Genomic DNA, 13,675 nt, shown 5'->3' with positions numbered 1-13,675 from the left:
ATGTCTGTAACCTCAGCCCTGTGCAGGTAGAGTCTGGATCAGTGGGGACTGCTGGCCGCCAGCCTGGCTCCAGTTTCGGTGAGAGACTCTGTCTCAGAGAAATAAGACAGAGAGTGATATAGCAGGGCACTAAATGTACTTCTCGCACAGACCCATGCACACGCATGTGTGTACACATATATACACACACAAGCCTTACAAACAGTAACCCATAAAGCAGGAGTTTGCTTCTTACAGGCTACTGAGTGTTGTTGACTCTCGCTAGTTCCCATACAATGTGTGCTTCTCAAAGAGGTAACTGTATAAACTGAGGACATGTCAGCTCCAAGGTATGGTTGAGGGGAAGGTTTGTCTTGCAAATATGAGAGAGAGATAACGAGAGCTGTCTGGAAGTGTCCAGGGCAGGGAGAGGAAGCAGCAGACGGAACGTTGCCAGCAGAAAGGACTTGGTCGTGAGAAGAGCAAGAGAGTAAGGCAAAGAGAATGAGGGCAAATGAGACCAAGGAAGGAGGGGGCCCAGAGAATGCACAGCCAAAATAGTCAGGTTATACAGGAGCGAGAAGCCGGGAAAGGGAGCCCATGAGATGGAGATGTTTAGGGAAGGGAATGGAGTGAAAAAAGCTGAGAAGAGCCAGGGGGATAAGACCACTACCATAATTTAAAACCAAATTTGAAGCAAGCTTTAATTAGATAATGGTCATGTTGATGGACTTTCTGGCCAGGTCTGTCTCTGTGTTTCCAGAAAGTGGCCCCAAGTCACGGTTTGCAGGGGCTTAAAAAGGCAAAACCCATAATTCGCCACATTTCCCATGGGGTCCAATCAGCAGCAAGCATACATCCTGACGCATTTCCTGCCTGTGAGCCTCCCGCTGGCATTGGTCAAGTGCAGTGGGTACAGACATTGGGTACAGAAGGGTCAAATGGGCTTGTTTAGGAGAGTGAGAACCTGTGGGTTGTTACCTCCCGTAAACCACAGCCTCCAGTGTCAGGAATCATCTGTCTTTGAGCAAGGGACTTGTGGGTTAGGGGCATTTTTGTTTTATGGATCTCTTAGGCACAGTAATTACAACTTAAGAGTGTAACTTTGGTTCTCACAGATGCCAGCATGGACTCATGTTGTCTTTATCTGAGTTACTCAATTTACCAATTAAGACTCGGGAATCAGATACTGGGGTCAAGAAGCAACCAACTGACCTTCCTTTTTGGTCAGAGACCTCGACACCCCACTCTCACCCACCCCGGTCCCCCCCCCCCCCCCCCCCCCCCCCGCAAGAGGTATCCTCCTCCTCTTAGTCCCACCTACTCCACCCCCTCTATCTGTATTCTTGAGTCCTCTACATTCCCTATGCTAATTCTTGTCAGCTAGTCGCTGGCTCCGCCCCCAGACTCAAGGTTAATTTTATTAACCCAGTCTCAGTGTGATCAAATATCCCACAGCAGACTCAGTAACAGAGACTTGTGATACTGGAAGAGCCTGGTGGCGAGCCTGTGTGGGGGATGCTAATATCAGCGCAGATGACCGTTTGTGCCGAGTTCCTTTCAGGCCCGACAGTCAGGACGATTTTAAGAGAGCAGACAATGTTTGGAGTAAACAAGTCTCTCTGAAGCCAACATTTTTACATGTTGCGTTGATTTCACTCCTTCCTCTGAGAACTGGTTCATAATAGGTCATAATTTAAGTGAATTGCTCAGAGGAAATAATAGAGATACGCTAAATAAAAGCTCTAACTCACAGCAATTTATTTATTCGCTGAGCGTTGGGTGACTCATGTATTATCTGGGAAAACAAATGGATCAACAGAAATAATTTGCCTTTTTAACACCTAAGAAGACAAGTGCCTCTGGGATGGTGTGTGTGTGAGTGTGTGTGTGTGTGTGTGAGAGAGAGAGAGAGAGAGAGAGAGAGAGAGAGAGAGAGAGCGCGCGCTGTTGCTTTAGGTCATTTTCCCAGCCTCGTTTTTCTCAATGATAAAACACTACACAGGGAATTTTTACATAAGGTGATGTATAAGAAAACGGCTTCAAAATGCATTTGCACTAGAACATACTGGGCTGAGCCTTGGCTTGGCTTTTCTGCGTTAAAAGCCGGCTCCATGGATAAATGACAGACAGAGGAAGCCTTGTAACCCACTAAGTGTGTCCACTCCAGGTCGTCAGAAGGGCTGACTGGGCAGCTGTTCTGCCATATCGCATGAAGGACTGACTTGACCCCCTCCCTGTCTTAATGTAAATAATTTAGCTTGCTAACACATAGTCCACCCTGCTTTTCATTTCCTTTGAATTTTAGAAACACTGGCTCTCACTTCACGGATGCTAGTTTTTGTGTCTGGACTGTTTTAAGTTCTCAAGATCTTAAGGACTGTATCGAGCCAGGTGGAAGGAGAGTGAGGAAGCATGGGAAAGGGGGTCAGACCAAGTTTTCTTTTTATGGAGAGATGTGAGACTTCCATCCTTTCTTCAGTCTTATTAGGTTCTGATCCAAGATATTTGGAAAGAATCCCCCCCTGAGGGGACTCCAGATCAGTTGGTAGCTGTGTGACCTCAACAGGAAGTTCCCACCCAGAGCAAGAAGATTCCTTGGCAGAAGAGTGTAATCGGCCTCTCAGGGACTAAAATGTGTTTACTCTTCTAGATTGACATTGTATTTACTCTTGCAGTGTTGGGGTCTACTTACTACACCTCTGAGTTCAAAGGTGTTGCTTTCTGCTATATTTATTTAGATGCCTTAAGCTGCAAAAGCCCTTGGCCCTTAGATACAACACAGACATTCCATTGTGAGGAGAAGTTCAGGGTTCATTTGGGCTGTGACGAGCTTGCAGTGCCAGAAGTCCAGTTTAACACTTTGATTTTCCAGGCTGTACCCACGCCACGCAAGTGCCCTGAACAACCTGGGGACGCTGACAAAGGACACTGCCGAAGCGAAGCTGTACTACCAGAGGGCCCTGCAGCTGCATCCGCAGCACAACCGTGCCCTTTTCAACCTGGGCAATCTCCTGAAGTAAGTGGACGGCTTCTGCTGGGATCAGTCCAGAGACTGTCACAGGGAACCTGAAGGGTTGCATAGCCACGAAAACTGAGCAGGTGCTGTGCTCCAAAGACCTTTCCTGTGCTTCTGGTCCCTTGTGAGTCTTTATGAAGGACTCCACGGGGTACAGCCATTCCAAGACTAACATTCCATAATATACTTCCAAGAAAGCAGTGTTCTCTGAGGGTAAAGAGAAGGGCCTCCTGTCCAGGATTCATGCTCAGCTTGGATTAACGTTAAAAAAAAAACAAAACAAGCAAACAAATAACAAAAACAGCAAAAGCCAGGCTTGTTTGGAATTAGAATAATTCTCAGGAGGGATGACAAAGATGGCTTAATGGTTATGAGCAAGTAGTGCTCTCGCAGAGGACCGGAGTTCAGTTCCCAGCACCCCTTTGGGCAGCTCAAAGCTGCCTGTAACCCCAGGTCCAGAGAATCTGATGCCCTCTTCTGGGTACCCACACATGTGCGAGAATACTCATACAGATACATACACATAAATAAAAATAAATTTTTAAAAAATGAAAATTAAAAGGCGTGAGAAGGGTGAGTTCAAGTTGTCGTGACAGCTGGCCAGCTGCAGACTGCTCTCCACTCCACCTCTGTGGACACCGTGTCTTCGTGTGAAGTTGTGAGGACTCGGGTTTGCACGTCACTGGAGTGGCTCTGTGTGCTTTGTTTATGGCTCAGATGAGGGGGTGGAAAATCCCACAGAATCTCCTTAGATAGATGGCTTCTCTAGCACTAGTTTCAGAGATCTTTTCAATGAGTTGGGTTTTGTTTTTTCCCAAGAAGCCAAGCTGAGTTGCTGGCTGCAGAGTGAAACACCTTGTCAGGAATTGTTCCTAGTTCTTGTCCCTAGTTCTGTTCTCAAACCGTATAGCACAGCTCTATGACAAGGGTTCTGTCCTCTTTCCTCCTTCTTGGAACCAAGCTGAGGATGTTAATCCCAGCCCTTCTTCCATCCAGTCTGTCTCCACGGACCTCCTCGGTGATTATATCTGAGTTAACACCACAGGAAAGAACGCTTTAGAACTGGTAATGGGTGCTTTCCAGCGAGAGGGGCTACTGACTTGCCGCCGTGAGGCTTTCCCCAGCTCGGTAAAGTCAGTTTTCACCAAGCTCAATAGTATGGCTTTACATCTGTGTAAGACTGGAGGTTTCTGGGGACCTTTCATGTCCCATGGGGCTCTTCCAGTGAGACTTCAGTGTGAGTGGGAAGAGGAAATGGGATCCTAAGTGCCACGCATAGGGAGAAGCCGCCGTGTCTCAGTGTGAGTCCCAGAGTCCAGTGGGTGAAGTGACGTTAATAGCTAACATTTGTGTAGTACTTTCTGACCAACAAGTTATAGGTATACAACATACTTGTAGTGCTTGTGTGTGTGTATATAGCTGCACTCTGTAATTCTGTGCTGAGAGGTGTGGCCATCTTCATCTCCTCTCACGGGTAGGGAACCCAAGGCTCCTCCAAGAGCTTTGTGACCCTGACCTAGGCTTGTGACTGACCCAGGATGGAAGTCTGCCTTTTGTTTATTCTAAATAGTCCCCCAGCCACAGATTACATGATATCAAGCTGTGTAAGAGCTTGCCCTGGCCTTGTGGAGACCTCCTAATAGGCTTTCTGAAGGAAGCAGCTCAGTTTGCTCTCATTACACAGAGGTTGCTTGCTAAGTGGCAGAGGAAGGAGATGCAGAAAACCGCAGGGCTACTCTGCATTTCGGTGGCTGGGAGCTAACCTCTGCTTCCCCGATGGGTTTCTGGGCCAGTAGTAATGAGCTGAAATCAAGAGAAGGGTAAGAAGGTTGCAAATACGGGGAAAGTGCCCAGATCTACAGTTTTTTTCATCCATACCCTAGTTCTCCCTCGAGTCAGCTTTTGAGTTACTGCAGTTGGTTTTATAAAACCATGCCTCCTTCTGTAGTGTAGAACACAGTTTGCCTACGAGCAGCCCAGGTCTGACCATGCCTAAGAGGCAGCCACTCCCCATTCCTAGTTAATAAATGAGCATTCTAAAGTTTGCACCAGAGAAACCTTAGTACTTTTAACTCAGCCCTGACCACTGCCTCCTAGTGGCCCACATGGGAAGTGTCAGCCAGCTGAGACATGGCCACGAGCTACTGTGTGAAAACTGCGCATCCAACTCAGGAAGTCATATTTTAAAACATAAAGTGAACTTTAATCATATATTTAATTAAACCCTAATATGTCTAAATTATTATTTTAGTGCATGATTAATATTTTATGATGGTTTAAATTTTTAGTATAAAACATTGAAGATATGAATGAGATGACTTGCGTCCTTACACTTAATCTGTGAAATCTAATACATATTTGACACTCACAGCCCATCTCTGAGCGGCTATACTTCAAATATGCAATAACCACACTTGGGGATGATTTCTGTCTTGGCCCCCACTGCCTTTTCTAATAACCTTGACTTTGAAGGAAACACAGGTCCTTTGTCCAGGCCTGAAAGTCTAAACATGAGAAGTCCCTCTGTCAGAGAATGCCATCCAGCGCACCGCAAGTTGCTCAGATTCTTGGAATGATTTGACCCCTGCTTCAGCAGTAGCGTCTGAGGGTTACCCACCTGTCTGTGGTCTCATCCGAGCCGTGTCCTGAGCCGTTTGAAGCGTCTCCATTGCGAGTCTGCACAACACATCATGGTGGAAGACTGAGCAGCGACCGTAGTGATCGATGATGGCTTTTCTTGGGACTTAAAATATCAAAAAGGGGAAGAGAAAAAAGACAAGAAAGAAACAAGGAACACTTGTGATTTTTATGGGCAAAGGTTGCAGAAGTCCCCAGTTGTCGAGAGGGCACAACAGCATTTAAAATCAGGGTCTGGGGAAACAGTTATGTGAATGCACAATTAAAACAGATGGTGGTGTTTGCTACTAACATGAAAAATGAAGAAATGTAAGGGCTCACGTCGTACCCCTGCCCATCGCTACAGCTTCCATCCCGTTAGAGGATACGGTGTCTAAACTGTTTCTGTGACTCTGATGGTGAAAATGGCAGAACATACTAGAACACCCAACAATGGGGCTGTGTGATTAACTGAACAGTGGCGTTTTATCTTTTTTAATCAGCTCCTTCAGAATGAAGACCTGCTAAAGACCGTGAAGAAGTAGGCACATTGTTTTATTATTATGTATTATTTTATAGTGTTTGGGCACCCTTCCTCATGCGTCCTCATTGGCCACACAGTGTTTTCACAGAAGGACATCTGTACGCACGAGATGGTAGATCTACTTCACACCTTGGTTTTCTTTGGGGATGGAGTTTCACTCTGTAGCTCAGGGCCTTGAACTCATGGCAGTCCTCCTGCCTCAGACTCCTGGGTGCTGGGATTTCAGCCACAAGCCTTCACCTTTTAACTTCAGCACAAAGCGCCAGTTTAGTGGGTAAAGGTGCACTTTCCCTGGCTGTTGCCACCTTGCGAGCACGCCAGCCGTGAGCGGACACGTTCTGGTTCCAACTCTCGGCCAGAAACTCTCCCCGCACCGCCAAAGTTACCTGTCTGTAGTTCGGTGACTCCTTGATTGAATTATCTCTATGTAGCCCTGATCCCATTATGTCTTTCCCTAACTCATGCCTGCCTTTCTGCAGTAACTCTCCAGCTTCCAGCCCAGCTCCGCATCCTGTGATGTCTTCTGCATCTTCATCTACACTCGTCCAACATCACCGTCTCGAGCACCGGGCCTACCCCCATCCCACCACCACCCCCTGCTCCAAACCTTTGCCGCCATCCATCCATAGCAATCTCCAGTAACCACCAGCTTCCTCACTTTTGTTCATCCATCTCCGCTCCACTTGGGTACTTCCCAACATGGCTGCTGCGACACTGACTTTCTAGGCGTGGGAACGTCTTTATTCCCTAGTTCCTGGATTCTGACCTCCGAGCTTTGGTCTCTTACCTCCGCTTGCTCACTTTTCCTTTCTCCCGCTGTCTTCGCTCCTCCTGACCTTCATGAGTCTCCATCTCCGTGTTGGGTTCTTTCCAAGCCTTTCTGTTACCAGACCTCCTGCAATGAGCGCAGGTCTCTGCTTATCCCACCTTACCGCTGGCCTGCTCATGCCTTGGTTAGATCCCCTCTGTTCAGTCCCTCGTATGACATTGTTTTGCTCCTGTCTCCTTCATCCTCTCATGCACTTTGCGTTGGCACAGAGTCCAAATGTCTCAGCATTCAGGATTTCCTGTCCCTCACACTCATGTCCACTCTCCTGTCCTCAGCAAACCCAGACCCAGCTAATACTGACCAGCGGTCAGTGTGTGAAAGACACCTGGCAGACTACATTGACTGAGGCCCTCAGCAAGACTTAAAGTTAAAGCTTTTGGAGGATTGGTCACTCCCTCGGGGGTGAGGGCTGCTAGGCTGGACGTGGCCTGGCAACGTCCCTGCCTTTCCTGCCTCCTGAGAAGGAGCTGCCAGAACAGCCTGCAGCCTGGTCTAACCCAGTGCGCCTATAACTGCCTGTCAGCCCCGGGGACATAGTGGCGGCAGACATGGGGGAGTGTGATGCACCTACGGGGGTGGGCACAAAACTATTCTAGCCCAATAAAAATGTCCTGTTTCCCCTCCTCTCACAGTCAGTGTCTGTCCCACAGATTTATCTGGGAAATGAAAACTTTTGCTGCTATCCCATAACTGAGAATGAGCGGATCATGACAATACTATTGCGAGCAATGCCTCACAACGATGCTCACACTATGATGCCAGGGTCTTAGCGCCTTCGTGGAGTTCCCTGGCTGTGATAAACACGGTCCAGGCCAGAGCAGAGTTCCACAGGAAGCAGTCTTTTTTTACATTCTCTGGAAGGATTGTCATCAGCTTTCCCTGCACAGATATCTCTAGGAAAAGATAATGCACCAAGCCCAACTGGGTTGCAGTATGAAAAATTTCCACACTAGCCCAGAATGGAGTATCATAAAGGTTTATTTATTAGTGGTTAAACTCACAGAATTTATTAGGGGATAAACTCACAGAAAGAGTAGCAATCCACAGTCCTCTGTGTGCACAGGGAGCTGGAACCAAATCCAGCAGCCAAGGGACCCATGTACGCTTTGTGTCTACATATATAGTGCATGAGACCATGCCCAAAGTGGGTCAGTATCTTAAAGGCTATTGGCTGAAGGAGTTCCCACAGCACAGTTGCCTTGCCAAGTACAAGTGTTTCAAGACTCCAGTTGTCAATCTCCTCTGTGTACCATTGAGGCTGAGCTGTCCTGAGCCCCACAGGGCAGGCCCCGAGGGAGGTGGCTTAAGGCAGGAACTAAAGTCTAAAGGTAACATGCCAGGCACTGGGAACTTCTGCAGACGCTGTCACACTTTAGGATCCCACACTTCAACCTTTACCTTGAGGCAGTCCAGCAGACTATGGCTTTGGCACAAAAACCCAATTTGGTTGTTGGAAGGATTAAAATGCTTTCAAGGTTAAAAATGCTCTCAAACACCAGGAAGAGAAGCAAGAAGGGCAGAAAGACAGTGTGTGTGCTGTGTGTTCTCACATCTATTGATGGCCTGCAGGTTTCATCCTGGGCAGCACTTAGGAAGGTAAAACTTGACTGAATGATTCCTCTCCTTCTAAGGGACTCATTGTCAATTCTGCTAGCTTCCTTCCTCCTCTGCGTTCCACAGAATCCTATCTCTCCAGCCTGTCTGCTGGAGAGCACATGGGTCTTCAGCCCTCACTCTTCCTCCATCTGACAGGCATGATGGTTGGTTCACTCTCACAAGTCTCCTGTCCAAACAGAGAATTGACCAGGACAGGATCACGTGCCAATAAACCGCAGAGAGGACCTTGACATCCAGTGACATCAGGCCATGTTCTTTCTTAGAACAGATAGCTGCTACCATCTCTGATTATCTACATGTTGCTGCAGGAAAACAGTTTAACTTGGTGTGGATTCAACTACTTGTGTATAATGTAGAAATAATTATAGAAACTGCATTTTTCTTAAGTACTAAAGGTAATACATATAAGTACTTAATATAGGACCCAGCATCCAATAAAGATGAACAAATTATGAGACGTTACTGTAATGTAGGAGCATAGTATCTCATATCCAATCTGAAGCTCAGCTTCTTGGCGTAACATTAATAAGGGATGAGAGACAGGCGGCCGTACTCTACCTATGCCACTGTTTAAATAGCTTAAGATGACAGCCAGCTGCTGGGAGACCCGAATCTCTTCCCTTAAGTAGAAGATAGGTAGGCTGGGCTAGCTGGCCAGTGAGTCACAAAGATTTCCTAAGTGCTGGGAATACAAGTTTGGTATCAATCACACCTACCTGCTAGGGATCAAACCCAGGTCCTTGTGTCTGTCCAGTAGGATCTTTACCAATGGGGCCATCTCCCCAGCCCAGCAGTGTGTTTGAATTGATCAGAGGTTTCCAGTTTTCACTGTCATTTAACAGGAATGTGCCTTCTGGGCATCTGTGTGTGTATTTCATAACTGCAGCCAGCCAGATGCTTTTATGCACTGCCTGGGCCACGCTGCATGCAGGAATCCTATATCAAGGAGCCCTTCCCATCCTGTGTGGAAGCAGAGCCCTAGAAAGCCCACGCTTACAAAGCTCATCTCCTGAGATGTCTAGTTTGAATTTCACACAGCAGCTCTTCTGAAGAGCTGGTAATGTCTCCTGTCATAAAAGTAGAAACAAAAATCTCCTTTGTTTGTGGGAAACATCATTTTTGACCCAGCAACATGAAGTGCAGCAACACACTGTCTATCTCAGTACAGCAGAGGACTTCCTGTTGATGCCTCCACCCTTCACTCCTTGCTCCAGTCTAGTTTATATTAATCAGCTGTGGGAGGGGCTGCCCGGACTGTGGTCCTGTATTCAGTGCCTCACCACTTTCCCAGGAGCATTCAGATACCAATAGCTCCTCACTAGGGGTGAGACTGCGCCCACCCCCCCTGCCACCACAAACCCATGCTGGGATTTTTGTCTGGTTTGAACTTGCACGGGTCTTATGCATACTGATACAATCATTGTGAGTTCATGTATGCATCTAAACCATATCTACACCCTTCCTATAGAATAACTTTCCTGTACACTGTAAAGATTTGTCACACGTATTGGTTTAATAAAACGCTCATTGGCCAGTAGACAGGCAGGAAGTATAGGCGAGGCAACCAGAATAAGAGAATCCTGGGAAGAAGAAAGGAAGAGACACAGTCACCAGCTAGATGCAGAGGAAGCAAGATGAGAGTAATGCCTTACTGAGAAAAGATACCAAGCCATGTGACTAAACACAGACAAGAATTATGGGTTAATAAAGTTGTATGAGCTAGTTAATAATAAGCCTGAACTAATAGGCCAAACAGTTTATAGTTAATAGAAGCCCCTGTGTGTTTCTTTGGGACTGAGTGACTGTGGGGCCGGATGGGTCAGAAACTTCTATCTAAACCCTTTCCTTGGGGCTGGAGAGATGGCTCAGTGATTAAGAGCATTGCCTGATCTTCCAAAGGTCCTGAGTTCAATTCCCAGCAACCACATGGTGGCTCACAACCATCTGGAATGAGGTCTTGTGCCCTCTTCTGGCCTGCAGACATACATGCAGAAAGAATATTGTATACATAATAAATAAATAAATAAATATTTAAAAAAAAACAAAAAAACTATAAAAAAAATAAACCCTTTCCTTAAACTCCTCCACCACCCTTTGGCTCTCATAGTCTTTTCACCTCTGAGGGGGAGAGTGTGATGTAGACATCCATTTATGGCTGAGTACTCTGAAGTCTCTTGTTCTCTATACATGGACCAGTTATGGATCTCTGTGTTAATGTCCATTGTGGTAGTTTGAAAGAAAATGGCCCCCAAAGGGAGTGGCACAATTAGGAGGTGCAGCCTTGTTGGAGGTAATCTGTCACTGTGTTGGCAAGCTTTGAGGTCTCCTTTGCTCAAGCTACACCCAGTGAGACAGACCACTTCCTGTTGCCTGTGGGTCAGGATGTAAGAATCTCAGCTCTTTCTGTGGCACCGTGTCTGCCTGCACGTCACCATGCTCCCTGCCACGACGATAATGGGCTAAACCTCTGAACTGTAAGCAAGCTGCAGTTGTTTTCCTTTATAAGAACTGCCGTTGTCGTGGTGTCTCTTCACGGCAATAGCCCCCTAACTAAGACAGCCATCTACTGCTGAGAAACTCCACTGCTGCTTGCACATTACCAGTCCGCAGTTCTGTATCTGCTGCTGGCGCTTTCCGAGTTCATCCCTTGCATTAATTCTTTTTCCAAGCAGTCGGCTACTTCTGTTGAGACAAATGTGGATCCGTTGACAGAAATCCAGAAACTTTTGTAAAACAGCAAACTTAACATATCTCTGATTACTGGAAGAAAAAATGTGACAAATCCTTAATGCCTTTGCTGAATGCCTATCATCGAGATGGAACCAGGAAAGTGAGCCTCTGGGAATGTTTTCACGGAGGAAAGTGCAACCAGAGGGAAGTTCCCTAAAACCAAAAATGTTGAGCTGCAAAATCATCACATTCTGAGCAAAGTCTAACTTCTACTTGATGTTTTTCTTATTTAACCCATTCTGAGGGTATTACTGATTTCAGGAACCCATTCTGAGGGTATTACGATTTCAGGAACTCATTCTGAGGGTATTGCTGATTTCAGGGACCCATTCTGAGGAACTTTAGCTTTCATAAATTGATTTCAGAGAGCTGAGTCCTGCTGCAGAGTTGTACAAGGTGAGCGTTTATGTTGGAGGCTTACACAGATAACACAGTGCTAAACAAGGTCCACGTGATCACGGTTGAGGGTGGTCTAGTCTAGTAGAGCTTCTGTAGAGAAGCTACCTCTGCAGTGGCCATGTCTCATTGTCATTCCTTCCTTCATCCACCACTGAGGATGGCTTTGAGGTCATTGGACTGGGATTAAGAGCAACAAAAAGATTAGTAAGGTTATCTTAGCCGTAGTCAGTGTGCAGTTGCTGGAAAGAGACATGATGACCTCAGCAACTCTTATAAAGGGAAACGCTTAGCTGGGGCTGGCTTATAGTGCAGAGGTTTCATGCATTATCATCATAGTGGGAAGCACTATGCAGACAGATGTGGTGCAGGAGTGTAGCTGGGAGTTCACATCCAAATCAGCAGGCAGCATGAAGAGAGACACGGGGCCTGGCTTGAGCACTTGAAGCCCCAGAGCCCACGTCTGTGACTCACTTCCTCTAACAAGGCCATGCCTCCTAATAGTGGCACTCCCTGGCGACCAAGCATTCGAATCTGTGAGCCAGTGGGGCCATTCTTGTCCAAACCACCACAAAGATTTAAAGTCCACTCACAGGGGAGCTTAAAATCTAGCAATGGTCACAGAGCCACACCCTGGGTGTTAGGATCATGATGGGTGCTTTTCCTCGTAGGATTTACTGATACACTGTTTCCCAGAATTCCCTGGGAGAGCCCTGACGGCTGTATTTGTGGTGCTTCACTCAGATGGACGTTAATGGAGTCCTCGAGGACCCACATTAACAGGCTGTGTTAAGTGGTAGTTAATCTCTCTGAGTTCATTTATGAGAGGTCTAAGTTTCCATTCTAGCTGACATGAGTTATTACACAAGAAAGCCACTAGCCCATTATTATAAAATTATTGCAGTTTTCCCCCCTCTGCTGATTTTGAAGAATTTCCAGCTAAGTAATCTCCTGTAGGGACTGATTTTCTGCCTTGCTTTGGTAAGTCTCTATCTGCCCTTGGAGGCAAGCAGCCTTTCTAGATTATTCTTGGTGAAGACTCTCTGGAGCTGTAGCCATTAAATCAGTGGTCAAATTACTAGGGTTAAAAAAAAATTCATTTTCACTTAAAAGAACGTGTGCAGTGGAACAGTGACCTTTAGTGTATCTGTGAAGAGTGTAAGTGGGGGAACCTCACAGGCTCTGTCGAGTGGTGCAGAGCCTTCAGGAACTCTTGTTGACCAAGAGAGCGCTGAGAGCTGTGGGAACCTCACAGGCTCTGGAGAGTGGTGCAGAGCCTTCATGAACTCTTGTTGACCAAGAGAGCACTGAGAGCTGTGGGAACCTCACAGGCTCTGTAGAGTGGTGCAGAGCCTTCATGAACTCTTGTTGACCAAGAGAGCACTGAGAGCTGTGGGAACCTCACAGGCTCTGTAGAGTGGTGCAGAGCCTTCATGAACTCTTGTTGACCAGGAGAGCGCTGAGAACTGTGGCATTAGTGTGTTGTGTGTGCACGCAGGAGAGCCAATTGGGAGCCAATTAGATCACAGCGAAGAAAGGAGGTGGACAGGGTCTGCCTTTGCTAGTTAATGAACTTGATATAAATTAGAGTCACTCCGGGGGAGGGAACCTGTGTGGGCATGTTTGAGGTATTTTCTTGATTATTGACGCATGTGGGAGGGCTGGAACATGGCTACATTCTCACCAGCTTTTTGTTTTGTGGTTTCCTCCACTGTCTAAGCTTGACTGTCCTGGAACTTGATCTGTAGGTCAGACTGGCCTCAAATGCAGGGATCTACCTGCCTCTGCTTTCTCTGAGTGCTGGGATTAACAGCATGCACCATCAAGCTTTAATTTCTTTTCACAATTCCTTTATACCGTTTAGCACCAGGCTTTTCTTTAAACTTTTTCCTGGTTCTTCTCTTTCTCCTCCAGTCTGCTCCTTTCCATTATAGATCTGCAGAAG

The 13,675-nt window shown here is 46.7% G+C and overlaps 1 protein-coding gene across 2 annotated transcripts in view; it reads left to right on the top strand.

Annotated features, from left to right (window-relative positions):
• Tmtc1 (transmembrane O-mannosyltransferase targeting cadherins 1) overlaps positions 1–13,675 on the top strand; it is a 207,368-nt gene that overhangs the window by 160,469 nt on the left and 33,224 nt on the right. For both annotated transcript variants that reach the window (XM_041644123.1, XM_041644129.1), the window contains exon 12: positions 2,855–2,998. In XM_041644123.1, the coding sequence (XP_041500057.1) occupies positions 2,855–2,998 (144 nt within the window). The remainder of the gene's footprint in view (positions 1–2,854; positions 2,999–13,675) is intronic.

This window comes from Microtus oregoni, unplaced genomic scaffold (genome assembly GCF_018167655.1).
Source record: "Microtus oregoni isolate MIOR12 unplaced genomic scaffold, Mior012 000002F_ref0000024, whole genome shotgun sequence".
NCBI classification, from domain to species: domain Eukaryota; kingdom Metazoa; phylum Chordata; class Mammalia; order Rodentia; family Cricetidae; genus Microtus; species Microtus oregoni.
The sequence above is the reverse complement of the archived record's forward strand: the minus strand, read 5'-3'. Positions and strand labels throughout refer to the sequence as shown.